General features: G+C 39.9%; 1 protein-coding gene across 9 annotated transcripts; it reads left to right on the forward strand.

The window, feature by feature from the left end:
- Positions 1-247: 247 nt before the first annotated feature.
- On the forward strand, positions 248-23,027 carry STAMBPL1 (STAM binding protein like 1). Of its 9 annotated transcripts, none has more exons than XM_083845002.1 (12): positions 458-728; positions 3,256-3,309; positions 11,575-11,762; positions 12,641-12,858; positions 13,880-13,955; positions 14,597-14,692; positions 15,926-16,271; positions 16,927-17,051; positions 17,953-18,090; positions 18,755-18,867; positions 20,981-21,080; positions 22,705-23,027. In XM_083845002.1, exons 3-12 carry the CDS (start codon positions 11,682-11,684, stop codon positions 22,759-22,761), a joined length of 1,350 nt encoding a protein of 449 aa, XP_083701128.1. In that variant the 5' UTR covers positions 458-728; positions 3,256-3,309; positions 11,575-11,681; the 3' UTR covers positions 22,762-23,027. The 9 variants fall into 9 exon arrangements, with proteins under 9 accessions (XP_083701123.1, XP_083701131.1, XP_083701128.1 ...); XM_083844998.1 differs by having other exon boundaries at positions 458-712; positions 11,558-11,762; XM_083844999.1 differs by having other exon boundaries at positions 458-712.
- Positions 23,028-23,179: the final 152 nt, after the last annotated feature.

The raw sequence follows: 23,179 nt of genomic DNA on the forward strand, positions 1-23,179 counted from the left end.
GTCCCCTGACACGCTTTTTAAGCCTCTCTCAATACCACTGGGCACTGCCAGCTCCCTTGCTGCACCAAGTATCATTCGCCTTGTTCCAGCTTCAGCTCCGCAGCCCTGACAACCTGCGAGCAGCACGCCGAGCACTACATCCTCACGGAAACCTTCCTGCCCACCCACGGGCTCTCCCCTCGGTAACTCGAGCGCTGCTCCCGCCCGGCTCGGGGCTCGGCCCCCCCGCGTGCCCACGGCGGCTGGGCGCTGCCCGACCGAAATGGCGGCGGGCCGGGCCCGCGGCCCTCGGCGGGCGGGGAGCGGACGAGGCCCGGCGAGCCCCGCTGGGGGTGCGGGCGGCCGCAGCCCCCCGCCCTCGCCCCCCGCAGCCTCGGCGGCCGTCGGGCCGCAACGGCAGCACGGCGGCGCCCCCGGCCGCAGGGCAGCCAGGCGGCTCTGCCGGCGCAGGCTCCTCCCTTCGCCCCGCTCCGTGACCCGGCTGCGGCAGCGGAGGGCGTTGCGATCCGCTCCGCTCCTCTCCGCGGGGCGCCCCTCGCCTCGCCTCGCCTCCTGCCGCTCCCGCGCAGCCGCCGCCTTCCCCGGCTGGTGCCGACGGTGCCCGGGGCCGGGGTAGCGGTGCCCGCGAGCAGCCCCGGGCCCGGCGGGGTGGGAGCTGCCGCTGCTGCGACCCCCCCGAGCCTGCGGAGCGGCGCCGAGCGGAGCCGGGGAGGTGAGGAGGGAGGCTGGTGAGGTGGGAGGGAAGGCAGGGGGGTGCCGGCACCCCGCTTTTAGGCGTCCCTGGCCCCAGCCGCGTGCCTGCGAGAGGCTCGGGACAGAAAATGAAAGGTGTAGAGAAAAAAAAAAGGGGGGGGGGGGGGGGGGGGGAGGTGTGTTGCTTGGCCATCTGTAACCCTCCCGTAAGGTGTTTCTGGTCGTGTAACTGCGTTTTGTACCTACGGCATCCCTGTAGGACCTCACGTGTCTCCCCCAGGTGCACCAAGCAGCTAACGTAATGTCTCCAAGGCGTGGATGCACTTTCCCTTTTCAGAAGGGCGACGCAAAGTCTCTTCTGGGGGAAGTCCATTTGGTTGGGAATTTCTTTTGTTTAATATGCATGCGGTTCTGCGTATATGACAGGGAGGTCATGGGCAGAAAGGGCACGCTTCGTGCTGAAACGGAAACGTGGGGTTACGCGGTCTTGGATGGCTGGTGGCTCCCGGGGCTTCGTTCCTCAGGCTCAGGGCGATTTGGAGGAACTTCTGGCTTCGCGTGAGTGGGTTTCTCCTTGTTGTAGGCTGAAGTGGTTGACTGTCCAAGCTGGAGTCGCACGTTTTTGATAAATTGCTTTAGACCAGCAGGTCCTAGAAAATGTGATACGGACCCATAACTTCATGAGGTATCCCTAGGAGGAGGCAGTCTAGGTTTGTTGTGGGTGTTGCTGAGGCAGTATAATGTGTTTCTCTGTAACAGCTGGATTTTCTGAAGCCCCAAATGCATTTCTGTCTTGTGTATTGTATATCTGTGTGCTCAGGCTGTTAATAACTGAATCAGAGGCCGTTGTTGACCAATCCAGAGATCCCTAGATCACGGGACAGCGTAGGAAGCTGTATTTGCAAGTGCTGTAGAATTGTACAGGTGCAAATTTCATGTTTATGTTTCTTCTGTAGTATTTTAAGTGCTTGTAATTTCAGGAATTTTATGTTTCAGTGTTAGGTTTAAAAACAGGGTTCGGTGTCTTGATCAATGAGAATGCTATGAAGGCATTTCTCATGGTTTACGTTATGTGTCTACGTAAGTTCAAGATCAGGCCGTAAGTCATTTCCTGGGAGTTAATCACCATGCTGGGGGAGAGTACAAGGTGAGGGGTGTCACGAAATCTTCAGCTGCTGCGGGAGTTGCAAGGTGACTTATGCATGAAGACACTGAGCAAATGCAGTATAATAATAAATGTTTGGTCTCTGTTTGCCTGACTTGTATGCATAGGGTTTTGTGTTTGGTTTTTGTTTTTTTTTTTTTTTTTCCTGGTCTTATCTGACTCCTGCTGTTTTATTTCTACATCAAAGGTTACATTTCCAGTTTGTGTTCTGAAACTTAGGTTGCTGACCTGTAATGAAAGTCTTAGTCTACAAAATTTTAATAAATATGTAATGTTTTGATTGCCTTGCCATAAAACATATTTTCTGGGCAAAGTTTTTATTGTAACTAGAAGTATCAGTCCATGAAAGCAAGTGATCTTGCCAACATCATACAGTTCCTGAATGATCCATACATGGTGGCTTACTACTCTTGCTGCACAGGCATCCCTCTTCTAAAAATCCAGCATTTCGAATCTTACATGGATGATGATACCTCGTGTGATGCCATGAGTCAGGCACCTGCTCAGACACGACCCTTTGCCCACCACTTCCTACTGGCAGCTCCAGATGACTCACAGTTCAGCACGCAACGTGTTGAAGTGTGTTAGGGAGGCAGTGGGCTTTCTACATAATCATTGCAGAAAGTGCCTCCATCCTTCAGTGTCTCCAAATCACAGTGAGAAGGCCTTCAGAGATTTCTAGCCCTTTCCATTGATAAGGAACAGAGCTCGGATAGGCTGTAAAAATCATCAGACTCATCCTGAAGGGACAAACAATGAATTTGGAAATTATTTTGGCTCAGAGATAGGCTGTGCATAGCTTCACTGGGATGAACAGCCTGTTGAGCTGCAGACATATGAGTTAACTGCACATCACTGTGCTATTAACTTTGAGACCCTGGATAATTGAGCCAAAGTAAAATCAGCTTACAGGGCTGCTTGAGTTACACTCAGTGCCCCTGTAAAGCATGTGCTTATCACTGTTAATCTTAGCAAACTTACAAAAGAGAAAATAGGTATTTTAAGTATTTTCTTCTTTTTTTTTTTTTCAAGTAGGAAAAAAAAAGGACTAAAGCACATCAAACTCTTCATATAAAGTCAGACATTACTGCTTTTTTTCCATATACTCATAGCACGAGAGATCCTCCAGCAAGGTCAGAGCAGGAGGTCAAAGACTTCATTATGAAATCAACAAACTGTAGTATCTTGTATGTTTCTGTAGTATCTATGTACGTTTCTGTAGTATGATGCTTATGCCTGGTTAGGTGGTTACTTGTGCTAGTTGACCACACTTCTTCCTGTAGGTAATAGCGCTATCAGGTTTTTTACCTGCACTTTGCTTATTTAACCATAAGTGTACGAAACAATCAGAATCCATTGAAGTAATGCCCCAATTTGTTGTTTTTTTTTTTTTCTAGATTTGAGGCCACAACACAGGCATCATTCTTTATGGATAATTTAAAAGACATGAGGTAAACTGTGAATTTGTGTTAGAAATATCTGCTAAACTTAATTCTCCCTTTTTTTGTTACCTATGTTATGAGCTGTAACATATAAGACAGAATAGTAATGTGTCATCCAGTAGAAACAGAAATTGATTGTTGCAGCTGGTTACTTGCCCTATTAACAAGTGTCCTAATTAGAGGTTAGGGAATGTCAAACTGTTATAGAATTAAGTAGCAAATACTGTCAGACAAACCGTTGTCTTTTATAGGAAGAACAGGAAGACTCTTAAACCTTCCTGAGGCTTTGTCTCTGAGAGAAGTAGGGCTACAGGCAGGAAATCTGTGAAACCTGAGAATTTGCAAGTAATCGTGCTTTCTCTCTTTCTTGGAAATCTCTGAAGTGTTGCAGACCTCTGTGCTGATCTTAGCCTCTCATTTGTTTCCCTTGGCAACACAGCTTCTTGTCTTCATGATGGAAGTTAGTTTTATCCATGATGATATGTACTGCAGGTATCTTGTTTCAGTATTTCAGCTGAACCATCAAAGAACAAATCATATAAAAATAGCTATTTCTTTTGTTTCTTCCCTCTTCTGGCTTAATATGCCCAGGTACACTTAATTTTTGTGGGGGACTGTTGTGGATTTCCTAAAGGACGAATAGAGCGCTGTTCCTCTACGCAATGTCTAAAATACCCTTTTAATGGGTTACTGGAGAGATGCTGTCATATGCTTGCATAAGAATATTTCAGTCACTGCCTAAAATTGCTGCTGATCTGTAATTCCAGTTGTTCTGGTGATACTTTATCTGTTACATCAAAAATGCTTTTCTGCTGAAACTGAATGGTGTTACCAAAAAGGGAGAGGGAGAAATTGTCTTTTGTTTTGACAGAAGAAACCACAAGACAAAGAACCATCTGAGTTCACAGGCCAGTGGCCTGTTCACATATGCATGTTTCAGTGCTCAGAATTTCCTGTCGGTTTTTCCGGACGTTCTCTTAAAAGTGGCTAATAATTGGTGTAGACAGAGCATATTAATAACTCTGGTGGCAAGCCATCACCTGTGCATACAGCACAAGTGCACAGGGTTATGTAACAGTAGCACAGACATAGCAAATCTTGACTTCAAAATAGTCTGCGTAAAAATGAATGAGAAAATAGATGTGGGTCAGAGTCCTTTGTGCTGTGAAGTGATGGGAAATGTCTGTGGGTGCCGCAGTCATAGTCTTTGTAGTGGTGATGCTTCTCCCCAAAGCGATTAATTCAGTTTCTTAGTCAACTTACTGATACCCTAAGTTTAAAACGTATACCAGCACACCCTCCCGTCTTAGTCACTGACCTTCAACAGTTAACCTCAGTGGGTTGGATCAGTGTCCTGCGAGCTGAATAGGTAAGCGCCAGATGTTAGAAAGAAACTGAAAGAAACTGGTCTTAAATTAAGATCATGCCAAACTGGAAGAGGACTGAGTGGTGGAATAAACTGTCAGTTTCGAGTTAGTGCTCGAGACAGCAAGTGAGGTTTTCTTTTTGTGTGCTTCCTTTTTGTGGAAGGGGAGATAATAAGATGGACTTTATTACCCATGGGCAAGGATAAGAGACTTTGCACATGCATTTGTGTTGTATAATTTTCTTCCTTACCAGGAACAGAAAATGTAGATGAGCAAACGGTTCTTTCATGTGTCATGTTAGGTATGATTTGCTTATTGTAGTGGTTTATCAGATTCTCAGCAGACCTGATAGTGATCTAATTTTATTGAAGTGGTTTCTTAATGCAGTAACATTTGTATCTGTTCCAAAAGGAAAAAAACCTGTCCCTAGAAAACAGCCGATGGTATGGAAGTAGCTACGTTCACTAACTGCAGTCAACCAAATGTTAGCTGAGCAACTTTAAAAGTCTTCAAAGAATTGTTCTCACTTTTTTAGCAGTTGAAAAACAGATTCTTGTAATTCATCTTGTTTAGATGAAAATAAAGCTCAATTTTGTGATGTAAGATTCAGCAATGAGTGGTGTAACCCTACGGGGAAGATTTGGGTTTGGCAGATCAGTGCAAGGAAGATCTCTGCACATGATTTCTCCCTCTCAGTACTTAGGGGGGTAAAGATGCTACTGCCTGTACACCACCAACACAGTCACCAGAGAGACCTTTAGGCAGCGTCTGGGGAGGTGTGTGGGGCTGGTCCTTCACAGGAGGTGAAAACAAGGATATAACCATGACCCACAACCAGGAGAGAGCATTGTGTAGCTCAGCAGGTGCCTGTAGGAGCTAGTGAAGCCTAGGAGGAGATGTTGTCAGTGCTCTTTAACTGTAGCCACAGGGCCAAGAGGCAGTGTTAAATTATGAACCGTTACTGAGACAGGCTTTTCTTGTGCCAAGATTGGTAGCTCCTACTATGAAGAGCAACTTCTCCATTGAATGATGTGGGGTTGTCAGCGAACGGTTCCTTGTAGTGCTTCTCTTCTCTGAAAGGCCCTTCTGTTGTTTTCTGTTAGTTGTGTGATTTTTTTTCTCTCAGCGCAAGAGAATGATCTTGCCATGACATTCAGTGCTTTGTTGTTTTGTTTTGTTTTTGTTTTTTTCCAGAAGAGACTACTTACTATACTAGCTGAATCACTTGTTGTAATGGGGAACTGTCGTTTCAAAAAACATGCTGACAGATAAACATGCTGTTTCTTTTTGGAGAGAACCAACAGAAGGCAGTTTGCTGTTTAGGCTGTTTTTAGCATATTTTATATCAAACCCATGTGTGTGTAAATGATTATGTGCTGTACCAATATGCCTGGCATTTCAAAAAGGGCTTGAATGAGATAGGTGCCTGTATTTCTAACTTATATTTCTCTAAAGACAGTTAATATCCACTTCAAAACACACGAGTACGGGTATCTGCATGACTTGTTGGCATGAAACAGTCATTTATCTTCATGTAGCAATGACTGGATGTGCTCTATTTCGGGTTTGCTGAGACAATTGAATTCTATTATGGGCAGTTAAAAGATGGTTTTGCACTTGCTAATTTGACTATTTTAGTGAGGACGGGCCTCTTTGTGGTTTGTGACATCTTTATTCTAGGGTTCTATAATCATCACACTTGATAGTGTAGTAAAACAAACTATTACTGTTTTAGCTTCTTATTGCAGTATTAAAGTAACCTTTTTCTTTCTTTATCATAGAAAGAATGTAGAGCAGGGCTCTCAGGAGTAGCTTATAAAAAGTGGAACTGTGCCATATTTTAGATCTTGTATTAGCAAATATTTCTAGACCCTAATCACAGTGAACTGAAGTGAATGATTTCAATGGGCAGCACATCTGGGCTCTGCATTCTACCAAAAGAGCAAACAGAGGATAGATGTTTCTAAAATAATTTATACTGAAAATACGCAAAGAGTAAATCACTGCTAATGTCCCAGGTTTCTATTATTTTTAACAGAATCTTAGCCCTGGCATTAAAAAATGCTGTGGTAATTTTTACCAATGATCTCTTTAATGCAGCTTTTTAGTAAGACTAACATTCCCACTATTGACAAGCGCTGCTGGCAGTAGCGAAATCAGTGTGTTACGACTAAGCAAGTCCCTTGAAATTAAAAAGTATGTTACGAGGTGGGAAAGTGGAAATTAATGATTAAACTAATACATCGTTAAGTTAGGCCGTTACTTGTTTATAAATCTAAAAAGCTCACTCGATATCTAAAAACCTCTTGTGAAGATAGAAGAAAGAAAAGCGGCCTCAAGGCCCGAGTGAGGTGGGGAAACCCATCCTGGTGCTTCCGCGGCCCGGGGGCTCTGGGCTGCTGTCACCCCGGGCACCCCAGCAGGCCCCGTCAGAGCCTCCCTGCATGGCCTGCGTGGTCGCACGTGGCCGGGTTGTGCTCCCGGGGCGTTTCGGAGCCTGCCCAGCTCCGAGCATAGGTGGTACACGCTCCTTCTGCCCAGACTGCGAGCTGGCCCCGTACAGGCATCGCAAGCACAAGCTGTGGGGCTTCGTTGGCTCGGTACTGCACCTGAGGTAATTAGCCTTGCTGCGCAGCCCTGCGTACCGCCTTTCGCTGTCACAGGGCACGGTTCTGTAGCTTCCAGACTCAGCTGGGTCTGAGCACAGGCAAAGGGGCTCTTGTTTGTCCACGTCCACCCAGACTGACAGTTAGAAACATGCCAGTGCAGTATCCTGTGAGGGTGTTGGAGAATTTGTGGTGAATTGTGGTGCTAAACCTCTCAGAAAAGCCATGAGCGTGTGTGTGCCTTCACCAGATCTTCTCATTACCGCCTCTGTCTCATTAGCCTACTCTTGACTTTTGATGATTTTGATATACTCTATGTAGCTTGATGTACTATTTGCATATACTTCAAGATAAAATTGCTCTGTTTTTCATTCTCCTTTCACTTGGTACCATGCTTGTTAGCCTGAACAGAAAGAATGATTTTAATGCCACTTGAAACACTGGTCTTGCTTTGCTCCGTTTCCTGTGGCTGAGGGCCTTTGATTTAATTAAGCTGGATTTTCAGAAGAATTAATCGTAGTATAATAACGTGGATTGAATAGGAAAATAAGTGGGTTTTTCTGAGGTGGAAATGGGATTTGGTAAGGAGTGTCTGATTAAATGAGGAAAATATCTTAACTGTTGAATGGATGTTACATTCTTATATTCTGATAATGATTCTCAGAAAATTCATCATTACAGAAAACTTAGCATGCTAAATCTACAGACATTTCTTGTTAATCAGACATTACCTACGTCCCTCTAAATTAGCTGGAGTGCCTGAAATCGGATAGCAGAAAAATGCATGTTTACTCTTAGAATTTAGAGCACTTCACGCTCTAACAGACTATGACAGCTCCATGCTGGTGTTGCTACTTATCCCACATGCTTGGGGCTGGAATGTGGTTCACTGTATTTGCATAACTATTTTGTATATCTGAATATAGTTAGTTTCAGTTACATGAAGAGGTCTCCTACTTGCCTTTCTCTTTGCTCTTGTAGAGTAAAATATGTGTTTATTCCACAAGACAAGGAGTCATTGATCAGGACTGGGCAGCTCTTGGTAAGCTCTGTACAAGTTCATAGGGTGCATTTTTAAAGCCAGCTCCTGCCAGTCATGCCCTCTGAAAGGGGCAGTCTGTCTGTCACCACCTCCACCTTTCTACCGCCTTCCGTACGTCCTAAGCTGAGAAATCACTCAAAGGAAGTAATTAATTAAAATGAGTCTACTTAACTTGAATTTAGATTAGATATAGCTTGCCTTGAAGTCACTGTTGTCAACAAAGCAGAGGTAGAAAAAAGTATGGCGAGGGCAAGAGTGTGAAGCTGCAGCATTCACACTCATGCAGGAATGTTACGCGTGGAGGCATACCAGGGAATTGACAAATGTGTTTGTGGAGGTGGTTTTAGTAAAGCTTAATCTTCTGCCTTTTAATGATTTATAATTCTAGCCAGTGTGTCTGCATGTTAAGGGTAATATATAGTAGTGCAATCATAAAACAGCCAATGATCTTTTTAGGACTCCTTTTCCTTTTTTTTAATTATGCTGCCACCTGTAATAACTAATACATTTGAATCTTGTTTTGCATTTTTGTAAACATGATACAAATTAATCCTAGTATTTCTTCTTCATTTAAAGTGTCTGGGTTTTAATGTGCTCCTGAAGCTAAGTTTAAAAAGTCCATTTCCTCTTTTATCTGTAGCGATTCTTCTGCTAATCCTTCATGCGGTAGGGTTTGACTGTGCTCGGTGCCTTGCTCTCTGCTGGGCTGCTTCAGCTTTTCAAAGCCTTGGCACAGTTTTGAGGAAGTGTGAGTTTCTGCTGTTACCAGATGTCTCTTGTTTAAAATAACTAGCACTAGGTATTTATTTTCTTATTATTAATGATTCTTTTAGTTAAAAATCTAAATGAGAAATGTTTGCAAGTAAGGGGTTCTGTGATGCCTCCCTCTGCCAGTTCAAAAGATTTTGGCTGGGGGATACCACCAAGCTTCTTTAGCAAGGACTTCTTTGAGAATACTAGCAAAAAATAAAAAATAATAATAATAAAAAAAATGGTGGCTTCTGTGTTCCCTACTTGCTACACTAAGATTTTTCTACTTGTCTACCCACTAGGCTGAAAAGTTCAAGCTGTGGTAACAGTTGAAAGAAGCATATAATCCATATCCCCTCATTTGTCCGTTTCCATGCTGCATTTTGTAGAAAGTCCTTAAGGACAGTGTTTGAAAAGCAGTTTTCTTGTATAAGAGCTGCTAATTGAAATAGAAGTAATTGAAGTAGGAATTGAAAAAAAATACATTTCTGCACCCTTTAATTTTGAACAGTATTTTGTGGAATAAATTGAATGTCTAGACCATTTTGCAGCTTGTCACAGTTAGGTGCATACCTTAGATCAAAACCAGCCTTCCAGTCAGTCATTGTGGATCTCCCAGTTGCTATTAGGGGAACAAAAGATATATAATAATTAAAATCTGCAAATGATGGATAATAAATGAATAAGTGGTTTTAAAATACATGCTTTTTAGTTCTGAGAGTGCTTTTCTTTGTTTGTTTGTTTTATTAATGTTCCTAAGCCACACAAAACATATGAATGCAGTCTCTTACTGAAGATGTTATTTGTTCTGAGCATCTGAGCTACAGGGAGAGAAAACTAATGTGAGCTCTGCACTGGCTTGGCTTGTAGTCCTCTCCTTTCACGGTCTACCATAGCTACCATTTTCCAACTAAGAAGGCTTTCAAGTGGAACTAGCCGCAGGGCACTATAAACATAGCTTTGGTATATACTACAGCAAAAATATTTCATTATCATGGTCCCTTGAGACCTTTCTGCAGCCTGTGAATTGGCAATGAGTAGCGCTCTCCTGCCAAGCTAATCGTTTACACCAGAGCTCCATCATTATAAAATGAAATTATTTAGAGTACTTTTTCTATCAGTGCTACCACCTCAGCTAATGTTGATATTTTGAGTGTATAAGCCAAGTTCCATTTTTTTTCTTTCCAAAAGGGTATTGCAAATCATGCAAGTGTTTTGAATGCCTTGAACTGAAAGAAGTTAGCCTTGAGATTGCATTCACAGGTCTGTGAGATACCAGATGAAGAGAATAAAAATCTTGAAAATGCAAAGCAGGGGTATAAAGTCAAGCAAGAATATATTAGTTGAGATTAGGTCATACATAAAAACAGGGTGAGATTGATTCAGTAAGTGTACCATTACAAAGAAACAGGATGATTCTGATTATTTTAAGGAAAGCATATTGCTTAAATGAATGTAATGTCTCCTGTAACATTTGGTGATAACATTAACACTAATGATTAAAAGTAAAGACTAACCTAATAGATATTGTTAGTTTTGAGAAAAGTGAAGAAGACCCAAATACAGAAATCAATACTTCAGGAGACAGCTAAAAATGTATTATGATTGTTCTCCTCTAACCCCGAATCCTCTTGCTTCTAGAAAGATGTGCTGAGAAAATATCTTTGCTGAACCCTCTGTTTATGCTTCTGTGAAAGCATAAAGCATATCTATTGCAATATATGAAGTGTCTTTGACATTTGGAATCAAATCTGTTTGGATTGAGAGCTCAAAAGTGAAAGGCCACATTAGCAGCTTCATTTTCATATTTCCAGTGTAATTTAAATAATTCATTTCCCTTTTTTTTATGATGACCACGCCATGTCTAAATATATGTCTTTACTTGTTCAGAGCTGTGCAAGGAGCGATTACTATCAGTCGACTTGTCATATTTCATTGTGTTTTGAGTGGTGTTGAAGTCAGCAAGTTGTACAGGTGGAGCACAGAGTGCTTGAAATGTTTCCTGTATGCTATATTACTGATATGAGTTCATGTGCTAAGTTTTATTTTTAATTATAAGCTTAGGAGGAAAAAAGGTGCTAAATTCATGCTGTTTATAAATATGTTTGTCAAAACATATGCTCAAGGAAGCAGATTCTGTGCTTAGTCTTTGAAGTTTTTTCACTTAATGCTTGAAAGTTGGCTTGCTTGTGTGTTTGTGCTTCTTGGTTGTGTTGTTGGTTTTTTTTCAAGTTGCTGTTGAAGTTGTAGAAATAATTTGCTGTGTTGCATTTGAATCCACTGTACTAATGTTAGAACAGGTCAGCTAGCTCACAAGTGTCCTGCAAGGCCTCATGCATTCCTGCTTTAAATTCTAAATGCCTGCTAAATTCTAGATTGTTATTAAGTATGTAAGTATTGTGATACTGAAGTGATGAGTGGGTGCAGGCATGCAAACTGATGTGACATTTGAATGTATTTTTAATCTGAATGACTTGTCCTATTTCTTCCAGCACCCAACCACAATCAGCATATTGCTGCTGTTAAGTTTCCCTTGGACTAATAGACTCTGAGGCAGCCTGCTGCAAATATTGAACATCAGATTGATACTTCAGTCATCCTGTCCTTCGCAGTAAGATGGAGACTTTGGAGAAAAAGAGTGATCTTGGTTTGCAGACAGAGGTCAACATGGAACAACCATTCAGTATTAGTTCCTTGGTACGTATTACGAAAAATGCTTTAATGGCTTAGCATCCTCTTTCAAATAAGCAATAATTTATAACCTGCTTAGCAGTGCTACTGTCAGCTGAAAGGCTGTTTTCTTGAATTCTGCCAGTTCCTCACAAGTTCTGCTTGGTAGTTTCATTGGAATTTTATTTCCGTGTGTGTGGCTTATAGGGTTTTAGCTTGTTTCAGTGATCACGGTTTTAAGAAGTTGACGTAAATGTTTTGAATAGAAAAAGTAAACCTTTACAACATAAGATGAAACAACTTGCAGTAGCCACTTATTTAACCACTTAACAGGAAGGTAATGATTGCAATAAGCAACTCTGCTTCTTCTTCAGTAGAATCACTTCTAGGTTCTTCGACTCTGCTTCCTTTGAAACTGTAAAATGAACTGTTGATTAACCAGGAAAACATACTGCTTTTTGTTAGTTGACCTGTACCCAGAAGTCATATCCAATATAGCATATAACAGTAGTTTGCTTAGTCATGCAGATTATTTTAATAACATAAGGTAATTATTTTTTTAACGTAAGGTAGAACCTTACAGAATTTCGTATTTGGGGGATTCTGAAGAGGACGCACTGTGTTGCTTTTGATCACTTCTGCCGGGGTTTACTTTTTTTTTTTTTTTTCCTTTTATATGTATGTATATGTATTGACAGAGAGAAGATTTGGGGAGAGGGATAAGATAATTTTTTACTTTTATTGCAATTGAGAAACATTAAAATGTTTTAATTGTTGTTAGCAGTGAGGAAACTGATACCTATTTTGAGAAGCTGAAGATTTCCCTTGAGTTTCTTGAATGAGATCATTTACTGAAAGAGAACTGTAGTATCTGGCTCTCCTTGCTAATCTCTGTTCTTTTTCAGAAAAAGCTAGTAGCTATTCCTGACCATACAGACATCTCTGTGACCCCAGAAGAGAGAGTACGTGCCTTAAGCAAACTTGGCAGCAATATCACAATCAATGAAGACATCACTCCACGTCGTTACTTTAGATCTGGAGTAGAGATGGAGCGAATGGCATCAATATATATGGAGGAGGGAAACCTGGAGAATGCTTTTGTTTTTTATAACAAGTTCATAACGTAAGAAACAGTTTGTGATCTTTAGAGCTTATCGTTCTGAGTAAATTAAAATGAAGATTTGCAGTGATAATAGTCCTATCTGTCTCTTAACTGGCAGGCATGAGTTAACCTCATGTACAAAGGCTGAAATTAACTATACTGTAAGACCTGTGAGAATCAGGAGATAGGTGATAATATTGTACAGCACTGTAAAAAAAAAAAATTGTCTCTTTTTAGTTTTCATCCCCAAGAGGTTTAAGCATAATTTGTTGGAAAAATATATCGATGGCAGATTTAAACTTTTTATCTAGCTAGCTTTGCTGTAGGATTGGTTGGTTTGTTTTGATGCTTCTAAAAATATGTATATCTTAGATTATTGTTTTTTTAATAATAAGAAACCTCCTTCCCTCCCCTAATTTTCATCATACTCTGAAAACTAAGCCAAATCTTTCATACTCAACTTTATTTTAGATGTATGTATCTCTATAAGGAGGGTCTGGAGGTGAACATTGCATAAATTGTAGAAAAAATGATTAGCAGCTGAGAATTCCAAACTTTTCTGCAGCTAAGCATTGCCACAATTTAGATGTCTGGATGGGTTAATAATACTGCAGTTAGCTGTGCAGCTTGATCTGGTAAAAATGACTGCTTTAATGATAGTACTTTATTTAAGATTCAGCATTTCAGCTAAGGAGACAGATTAAGACAGCAGAAATAAGATTTAGTAACACTGGCCATGGTGGAGGTTTTTTTCAGGTGCTGAGTGCTAGTTAACCCTGTTTTAATCAAGCCCACTACTAAAGAGAAACAAAATATATTCAGGTGTAGAAAATAAGCTCCTGTCATTATCCTCTGTGTCCATACAAGTCCGTACAAGAGATTAAGTGTTAATTTAAACAAATGAATATACAGAAACCTGCTTCGAGTCACGTGGAATTCAGTGTTTAACAGTTATAACGTGAAACTGATTTCTCTGCCAAAGTAAAAGCTAACGTAGTTATTCCTCTGGTTACTAAGACAAACCTGCTGTTTAATTTTCTAGCTTGTTTGTGGAAAAACTGCCCAGTCACCGAGACTATCACCAATGTGCAGTACCAGAAAAACAAGTTATTATTAAGGTAGGGTTACTGTTTCCTGAACTTCAAGAAATGTTTCCTCTATTTCTGTTCTTTCCTATCATTCCTTTTCCCCCAGTGCAAATGTAGTCCAAGGCAGCCAATGCAGTTTGAAGTTCTGATAACTTTGTCAAGTCATTTATGTTTTATTTTGGTTTAACCACATGATCATTACTGAAAATTAATTTATCATTCTATAAGGTGAACAAGAACGGTCTCTGAATAAGTCAGTAGATTGTTGGAAACCCAAGTATATTTCTGAAATAGTAGTTGGCCCTAGTTTTTTTATAAAATACATCTACATCAAAAATGTCAGTTATCACACACCTGTTAAACAAGACAGATAACAGATCACTAGAAAAAATATCTTTTCCTAAGATAACAAGTAGTCTTGTTATAGGTAACTCCTTTCACTGATAGAAACTAATATGGCTTTATTTGAAACCAATGTACCAAGTTTAATAAGCTGATGATTTAGTGTGTATTTCTTCTTTTCTTTCCTGGGAGAAGAGCAGGTTTCTTTTTATTATTTTTTATTTTTAAATCCGTATTACAGATGAGTATGGTTTTCAGGTGGTCCTTTTATGAAGTAAAAAGTTAACTTACCTGTCTTTCTACCCTACCCCATCCCACCCCACCCAAAGAAACTGAAGGAGGTTGCATTTCCACGGACAGATGAACTGAAGAGAGATCTTTTAAAAAAATATAACTTAGAATATCAAGAATACATGCAAAACAAAGTAAGTTTTATGTGGTTATGAAATCATTGTTGTATGAATATTTTTCTATTGTATAAAACTTCTTAAAAATAAAGCAGTAAAATGGCAGTTCTGCAAGACCATAGTCACCCAGCAGACTGCTTAGAATGACTTCTCACATCTCAGAATCTGATCAGCTGGTCATTTGAAAATAAGTAATGCACATGTGAGCTTGGAAATATATGTTCTGTCATATTTACATATTGATAGTAAAAGAAAATCAGAATAGGTCTACAGTACATTCTGATTCAGTTTTATAGATGGTATTTTTCATTTCATAAAAACTTGTCTTGGAAAAGAGTGTCTGGGGAAAAGACATATTTTCTTTCCTTCCCTTGAAATGGAACTAGGGAATTATGGAGAGGAAAAAAAATAAATAAATAAACAAAATAAAAACACCACACCAAAAAAAAAAATCCTGTCACTGATTGGTTTGAGGCTTTCTTTCCCTTTATATTTTGTTCATGACAAGAAATTACTTTAATCGAGTTCTCTTACTTGCCTTTGAAGATGCTTGATGCTGTCCCTATAATGGGGGTAGGAAAAAACTGTTGAAACCTGAAGCTTCCCTGTCTGGAACAGCAGTTGTCCTGGGGGCTGGGGTCAAAGCCCAGACAGGTGGCAGAGATGGCACTGAACGTCTCTGAGGCTGGGGAGGGCATGCACAGGGAGTCAGGATAAGCCCCTGTCAGTACAAGGAGCAATCCAGGGAAAGCTAAGAAAAGAAAGAAGCAGGAGAAAATTGGCCTATCCAAACAGCAGCAACAAGCTACAAAACCAGGTAATAACATGGATTATGAAATCTACCCAGAAAAGCGATGTGCTTGTGGATCTCTTGCTACACTGCAAGTTGTAAGGACTTCTAATCTCTTTACCACCACTGTTCTGAAAACTCCTTTAATGGCTATATTGCAGTGGCTCAATGAGGCAAGTGTTCTCACTACTGAAATAAAACACAGAGCATCATAGGTAGGCATGCTGCAAGCTTTGTGTTGGAAGCTTCCTTGCTTATGGTATTTTGTTCCGTATCATGCTGCTCTGGGGGCCAGAGCTGTATTTGGCACTTCAGCCAACAGGTTTCCAAAGGCTTTTAGATGTTAATGACAGGGTTTGATGGTTTTGTTAAACAATTAGATTGCTTCTTTCCTCTCATTTTTGTAGGGTTTTTTTTTTATATATAATTCTGAGAATGTAACTGTTTTGCATATGTTTCAGAACAAATGTAAAACTGAATTTCTGAAGAAACTAGAACAGCAGAGGCTTATAGAGGCAGAGAAGAAACGAATCGCACACATGCGGCAACAGCAGCTTGAATCAGAACAGTTTCAATTCTTTGAGGATCAACTTAAGAAGCAAGAACTAGCTCGGGATCAGAAAATTAAAGACAGCATGGTTATGTCTGAACAGATAGATGGAAGTATGCTATCTTGTATTTCTGTACCTGAGAACAGTTCCTTATCTACCACGTTGCTTGAAAAAAACGAGAAGAGTGGCTCTACTGGACATTCACCTCCAGTAAACCGGGCCCTAAAGCCAGCAGCTGCTTTAAGTGCTGTTCAGAGTAAGTGCATAGATTTTGTACTCTTTGTCTGCTGCGCTGCTGCTTATAGCAGTCCACACGTTGCATATGCATATGATGATGGTTGGACTTGATGATCTTAAAGGTCTTTTCCAACCTAAATGATTTTATGATTTATTCCCTTTGAGAGTGTCTGTAGTGAAATAAGCATGAACAGGTTAATGTACACACAACAGTTCTATATAGTTTTCTCTCAATAGTATTAAGAGAGGAGATTTGTTATACGTTTTCCAGCTGAGTGCCAGTAAATGGATCTGGAGATGGAACCTCAGTGTTCCTATGGCACAAAGTCTGAATATTGTCAGGGGCTTCAAGGGAACAGAAGCAGAACCTGCAGAGGGCTCAGTCAGAGAGGCTTTTTGAAAAGCCCTGGCCTATAAAATGGGATCAACTCACTGTCCCCTCAGATGCAATCTAGCTAGGTTATACCTCCCTTTGGCATGACGTGCTTGCACTGTAGATGCAGTCTCATTAGAAATGTGTGATGTGATGAGTATAATTCCTTAATCTTTAATAATTTCCTGTAACTGTGTACATTACCTTATTTTAAGGAACTTCACTGTGTAAGCTACATATGCCTTTTTATTTTTTTTTCTCTCTCTCTCTCTGTCTCTCTTTTTGTCTATTTGTTTGTTAGCTCAATTGGCTGAAGCACTCAGAGGTGTAATTTTACCCAGGGATCTCTGTCACAAATTTCTGCTGCTAGCAGAGGCAAATACATTAAGAGGAATAGAGACATGTGGAATTCTCTGTGGAAAACTGGTACAGTTCAACCTTCACATTCGTATGGGGAAGACATTTTGGTAGTGCAATATTTTCCTGTAATATGCTGGTTTCAGAGCAAAAGAAGATCTAAACAATTAGTCTCTAATGTAACTAACTTCATATTATAACCTGAGTGGTCACTTCACCAGCATGGCCTCCAGCTTGCCTTATTGAGGAAATACTTGATCCAAGAACCCTGCTCGTCGTATATTTTAGCAAGTTTTTCAGTATGCTATACAATACAGGCTTTTTCAAGTACTTTCTTGGCATTCATCTAAGCTAAGTGAGGTTTAGTCACAGGACAATGGAATATAAAGACTGTTAGAACATACTGGGGTCATCAAATTCATAATAGCAACAGAACAGAAAAGAAACCACCATCCCTATCATGCTGTAGAACATTTTCGGGGGGAGGGGGGGAGTCTGTTTTGTTTTTCCCTTGACCTAGATAGCAGTGTCCTTTCAGAGCAGGGAAAAATGTCATGGCTGATGCTGGCATACAAAGAATTTTAGAGATGATGTCCAGTTGTATTTGAATCATGTCAAGAGAAAGAATAGCAAAAGTAGTGATGTTCCAAGGTGCACAGAAAATAACAATTCTCAAACCTCTCTTTGTTCCCATGTTTTTAATTTTTTTCAAAGGACATCTTTTTCAGTGGTCTCTGTGACCATTTCAATACAACAATTTTATGCTGTTATTCATACTACCCTGTATGTTTCCATGATAATATGCTAGGGCATGTTTTCAGGTGTACTAGGTCGGTATAGTGGCATGGCAGTCAGTGGACATACACCACTTTGGTTTAGCTGAAAGGCTGACCTGCTTCAGATTCTCATTCAGCATTTATTCAGTAGTTCAATTGTTCCATTCTAAGTTATCTCAACATTTGTTTTACAGACACACAATGAATTTACTATTACCCATGTAATAGTGCCAAAGCAATCTGCAGGACCAGACTACTGTGATATGGAGAATGTGGAAGAATTATTTGGTATTCAGGATCAGTATGATCTCCTCACTTTGGGTTGGATCCATGTGCGTATGTCTCACAGATTCTAGCTTTCTGTATCAGCTCTGCATACTATATATAAAGAACCCTGTAAATAAACTAGAGAAATAACTGGCATAATACAAATGAATTTGCTCATTTAATTCTAATCATAGTGATGTAAATGAACATTAATGTTCTCCACAGATAACGAGTATCTCTTAATCTATGAAGTTGAGGCATCCTGTTTACACAATAGAGCCTGCTTTTGCCGTTGCAACTTTTGTTTATGTCTGTTTGTGGATATTTTATTACTTTCTAATGCCATTTCGTATCCATTGTATTCAAAATCCTTTCAAAGTTTTGGGGTATCATGTTGCTTAAATTCTGTATTATGTGGAGTGTGATTTCACTCTTAGAGATTTTGAACAATCATTTCCCTTTTGTCCTGTGCTTCTTCATTCTACTTTTTTTCCCCACCATGATCAGAAAACTGCTTGTACATCTGGGTCTGAATGTGTTCCCATGAAGTTCATAATGAAAAGCTACTCTAACAATGTAGAATCTGGGTTAATAGGACATTAAGAAACCAATCTGGGGAAAATACTGATGCATTTACGAGTTAAAAATTATTGTTCTTTCTTGAATGCATGTTGACCTTGACTTATAAGGAGTATTTCATGATGTTGAGTTTTCCTTTTCTTTTTGTAGACACATCCAACACAAACTGCATTCTTATCCAGTGTTGATCTTCATACTCATTGTTCTTACCAGCTAATGTTACCAGAGGCCATTGCGATTGTTTGTTCACCAAAACATAACGAGTGAGTTCTGATTTTTGTAAGTAATATGTAGATATATTCCCCCGCTCCTTATCTTAAAATGTGATCAAATGCAAACAGCACATGTCAACTGGGGTGAAGGACAGGAATGGGCATATCGTGAGTTTTTCTTTAGTCTGTTTAGACTTGCATTCCAGTCAGTCTGTATGCACAGTATTGTTTCTGGCTTCTTTCTCCTCCTCCATTTGTAGCTCCAGGTTTTAAACTTTGATTTATTTTTATACTCTACTCAAACAAGTAGTAATAACAGGAGCTGTTTTACTGTAGACTTCATTGCCTGTGGCTTACCACAGAGCTATCGTCATTCTGTCTGATGAAGGAAATGGAAGGGTAAGACATTTCTGTGACTAGAAACTTGTAGGACGATACGAAAATTGCTGTTTTAGGAGTAGAAAGATAAAGGACACTCTTTCCCTATTAAGGTCCTATTTTCATATTTCATAAAATACAATCAGTGAGTATGTGGAAAAACCTGGAACTGTATAACAAGTAATGTGAAGGTTTACTATGTAATAGACTATACAGAAAGATTGTTAAGTCTCCATCCTTGGAGCTACTCAAAATTGAGTGGATTAAAGACCTGGGCAACCTACTCAAGGTTCTACTTGAGCAGGGAGTTTTGACCAGATTATCAGAGGTTCCTTCCAACTTTGACAACTCAGTGATTATCCTTTGGTGTGCTTGACATTTCAAGTCTCTGTGGCTAACTCTGTTGTTTAGTTTGTACCTGTCTTCAGCCTGCCTTTCTGGCCTTCTGCCCCCGTAGATGACTCCTATTATAGTTGGCCAACTTCCCATATGGGCCATTCAGGTAGCAGAGCTGTAAATACAGCTTGAGTGATAAGTGCATGAGCATTAGGCTTTGTGACTTTGAGCAGCAGCGTTTGCATACCTTCTGAAATCTCTGGCCTTGTAAACTGCTTTCATAGCTTTTGCTCGTAATCTGTAACCAGCTCTAACCTGCTACTCCTGTCCGTAACATTAATTGATCAGATGTTGTCCTGCAGTTCTTAGGTAATCACTTTTTTGTGAAAATAAGCATAGTTTAAGGTGTGGCCACGGTAAATCAAATAGATAGCGATCAGCAGTAATGTTTTATAAGTAAACTTTCTTAGATGTTGCATTTTGGTGTATCTGTTTTGGAACTAGAAGTGTCAAGCTGCTTCTACTGCACCCTAAATGCAGCAAAAATGTTGCTAACAGGACTAGACTCTGGTCAGATTGTGTTGCCAGCTGTGACTGTGCTGTAGATGAGTATCTATGGAGCATTTTATTGCGAAACAGTTACAGCATATTGGCACACTTCAGGTGGGATTCTGTTTGTGCACCTGTGCTATGCACAGCATTACTCTGTGCCAGAGCATCCTCTACAGGTGGCAAAAGAGGTCCTTGCTTACCAGCATGCTGCTTTCGTTGGTCTAAACAAGATTCCAAGCATATTGTAAATAAATAATGCAATAAATGCTTCATGCTTTGCGTCCTCAATTTCCTAATCCTATTTTCATCTGACAAAATAATGTTGATTTCATGGAGGCTTCTTACCTGAATATAGATTCAATAGCCATCCAAAGCCAGCCCCTTCAGTATTATTTGAGTCAATCTGTAGAGGCAGTGTTTTTTTGTAGATGTGTGGTTTGTTTTTAAACTACTTATTCTATACTCAAAGTGGAGTGTTAAATCATATATATTCAGCAGTGTATTTTTTAGTGCTTTGTATTACCTAGAAGAGTGGGGAGGATGTATACTCCCAGTAGCTACTTACAGAGCTTCTAGGCTGTTCTTTTTGTGTTGCCCCTCCAGTGAACAACCCAGAGCAGCCACGGATACTCTGTGGCTGTTCCTATATGAATTTACCTCCTCCCTTAGTGGGCTAAACTGCCTAACAGGAATAGCATCAAGTATTATGTCTTCTCCTCCCATTTCCTCACCACATCTCCCTTCACTGCAAGATAACTCATATAAGGTTCAACCCAACCTTAGCTCCTGTATATCAGAGGTTATTGAGTACCATCACGTTGTTTAGCTAAGCATGTGAATTTGTGCACTGGTATTATGGGGACATTAAATAACAGTAGTTTCACCTTTTGCTTTCCAGCACTGGCATCTTCAGACTTACTAATGCTGGCATGCTTGAAGTTTCTGCTTGTAAAAAGAAGGGATTCCATCCACATACAAAGGATCCTAGGTTATTTAATGTAAGTATATAATCTATATAATCCAGTATGTTTTTGGCTATTGAAATTCTTGCCCGTGGTTCTAATGCAAGCAGAAATTGTAGCTGCTTCAGATTAGGTTTCCTTATACTTTTCCCCCATCTTAATAACTCCTTATGCATACTTCTCTGACAAAGGCAGACATCAGGAATCTATTTAAGCAGTCGGTAGCATCCCTGAGATGACTTTTGTTACGCACTGCCATTCAGATAGTGGCTAGCCAGAGGCAGTTGCCATCAGTCACAACTTGTACTTGTTTTCAAAAGAAGCAAAAGCCACAGATTCAAGTAGGAGTTGTTCCTGAGTGCTTCAGTTTTTAAACAAAAACAGCTGTGTTGTCCCACCAGCACATCCCAGCTGCTAAAAAGTGCAATTATGAGTAGATTAAACCCATTTCCTTCATTTGCCATTTTCTTGCAGCTTCTCATAAGCTTTTCTCAGTAACTACCACATGTTTTTATGTTGTGATAGCATGATATACTGTGTGGATGGCTGAACTGTATAGTCATTCAGAATTATCAGAAATGCCACTGCTATCTGGAAGAAAATCTTTATCTTTGAATAATTAAGATTTTTTTAAATGAGACAGTTCAAATAGACAACAACTCATACCCCTAACTCAAAGTAAAATGATTAAGAGCAAGTAATACTAAAAGATGACTTTAAAAAAAATACTTCTTTTTGATAGAACTTCCAGAATATCAGTACTACTCAAGGAGAGTTTAAATTATTTGTTTTGCTTACATCATTGACCCTAGGGGTATTGAGAAGGTAGTCCAAGTCTGAAAAAATATTTATGCTTTTGTTCCAGATAAGCTCTTTTGGGTAGTCCTTTACTGACTTAGTTTACGAATGAAGTTACTGGCCACTTGAGCACATTTATAAACAGTAGATGCATTGCTGGTATCCCATATCAAACACAAATATCCTTGCAAGTACAATCCCCAAAACGCATTTATCTGCCAGTAAGAACAGTAAGATCACAGCGTTTTTTTTTCCTGGAGGAAAAATATCAGGGGTGTTAATAGAGGAGGCTTCCTGAAACCTGACTAGAACAAATCTAACACACATCTGTCAGGTTTCTGGAAAAGAGCTCTTCTCCACAGATCCAACACATGCTTACACATTACTTTGTGAAGGCTGTGGCTAAAGACACAAGCTAGTCCTAAATGCTTTAAAAAAAAAAAAAAAAAAGTGGGCAGACATCTGAAGCTACTGCAGAAAGAGAACAGAGTTTACGCTTAACCTGCTGTTGCCCTCCATGCACCTGATCTAATGCAACACACAGCTCCTTCTCCCTCCCTTTCAGATATCCCATGATGTGAGACATAAAGCATAGCACTGAGCTATAATCTGCTTCAGAAGCCAAGCACTAAATGATATCCTCTATAGAAATTTTCTGTTTCCATGTTGTAGTCCTTGCTTTAGTCAGCAGTCTACACCTGTGACGGTAATGTTTGCCTGTAAACAGGCACAGTGATAGGTATAGTCAAAGTTGAATATATAGCATATTAAGCAGGCTCAGAAAATTAAAAAGAAACTACTGTCTAAAATATGCAATTTTACTGAAACGTATTTGTGAGTAATGCATTGATTCCTTCTGCAGCCGTGTACCCACGTGGTTGGAAAAGACATAAAGATAATTGTGCTGGATCTGAGGTGATACAGATGGACAATAACAAGTTGCTAAACAAGTGGTCAAAAGAGAAAAATGGCTTCCTGTTTTTCCTACATTTTCAGAAATGACTTTTATATTTATACATTTTAGATTGAGTGGTTTGATATTTATTGCTTTAGCCTGTTTTGGAGTTATTTTGTTGCTCTGTCAAGATGGAGTTCAGTGGCATTACCCCTGAATCTGTAAAAGCATCATCTCACTAAAACCAACAATAAAATGAACTTCAAATAACAGAAACAAAGTTGAAATAAGTAATGCTTCCTTTGTCATTTGTTAGCAGTAATTACTCTCTGAGAATTATAGATTTTTTAACAGCTTTTTAAGACTTTCAGCTACTTAAATCTATTCACTGCTTCAGTGAGTTTACTTTATATGTGGTAGAGACAAACACATCGGTTCAGCA

Source organism: Anser anser, assembly GCF_964211835.1.
Source record: "Anser anser genome assembly, chromosome: 7".
NCBI lineage: Eukaryota > Metazoa > Chordata > Aves > Anseriformes > Anatidae > Anser > Anser anser.

Bases quoted from the DNA above. Each gene is read 5' to 3' on its own strand.
- STAMBPL1 (XM_083844997.1), top strand. From the start codon at position 11,682: ATGGAGACTTTGGAGAAAAAGAGTGATCTTGGTTTGCAGACAGAGGTC. The intron at 18,091-18,754 runs GTGCGTATGTCT...TTCTTTTTGTAG, and splicing joins TCACTTTGGGTTGGATCCAT to ACACATCCAACACAAACTGC. The intron at 18,868-20,980 runs GTGAGTTCTGAT...TTTGCTTTCCAG, and splicing joins TGTTCACCAAAACATAACGA to CACTGGCATCTTCAGACTTA.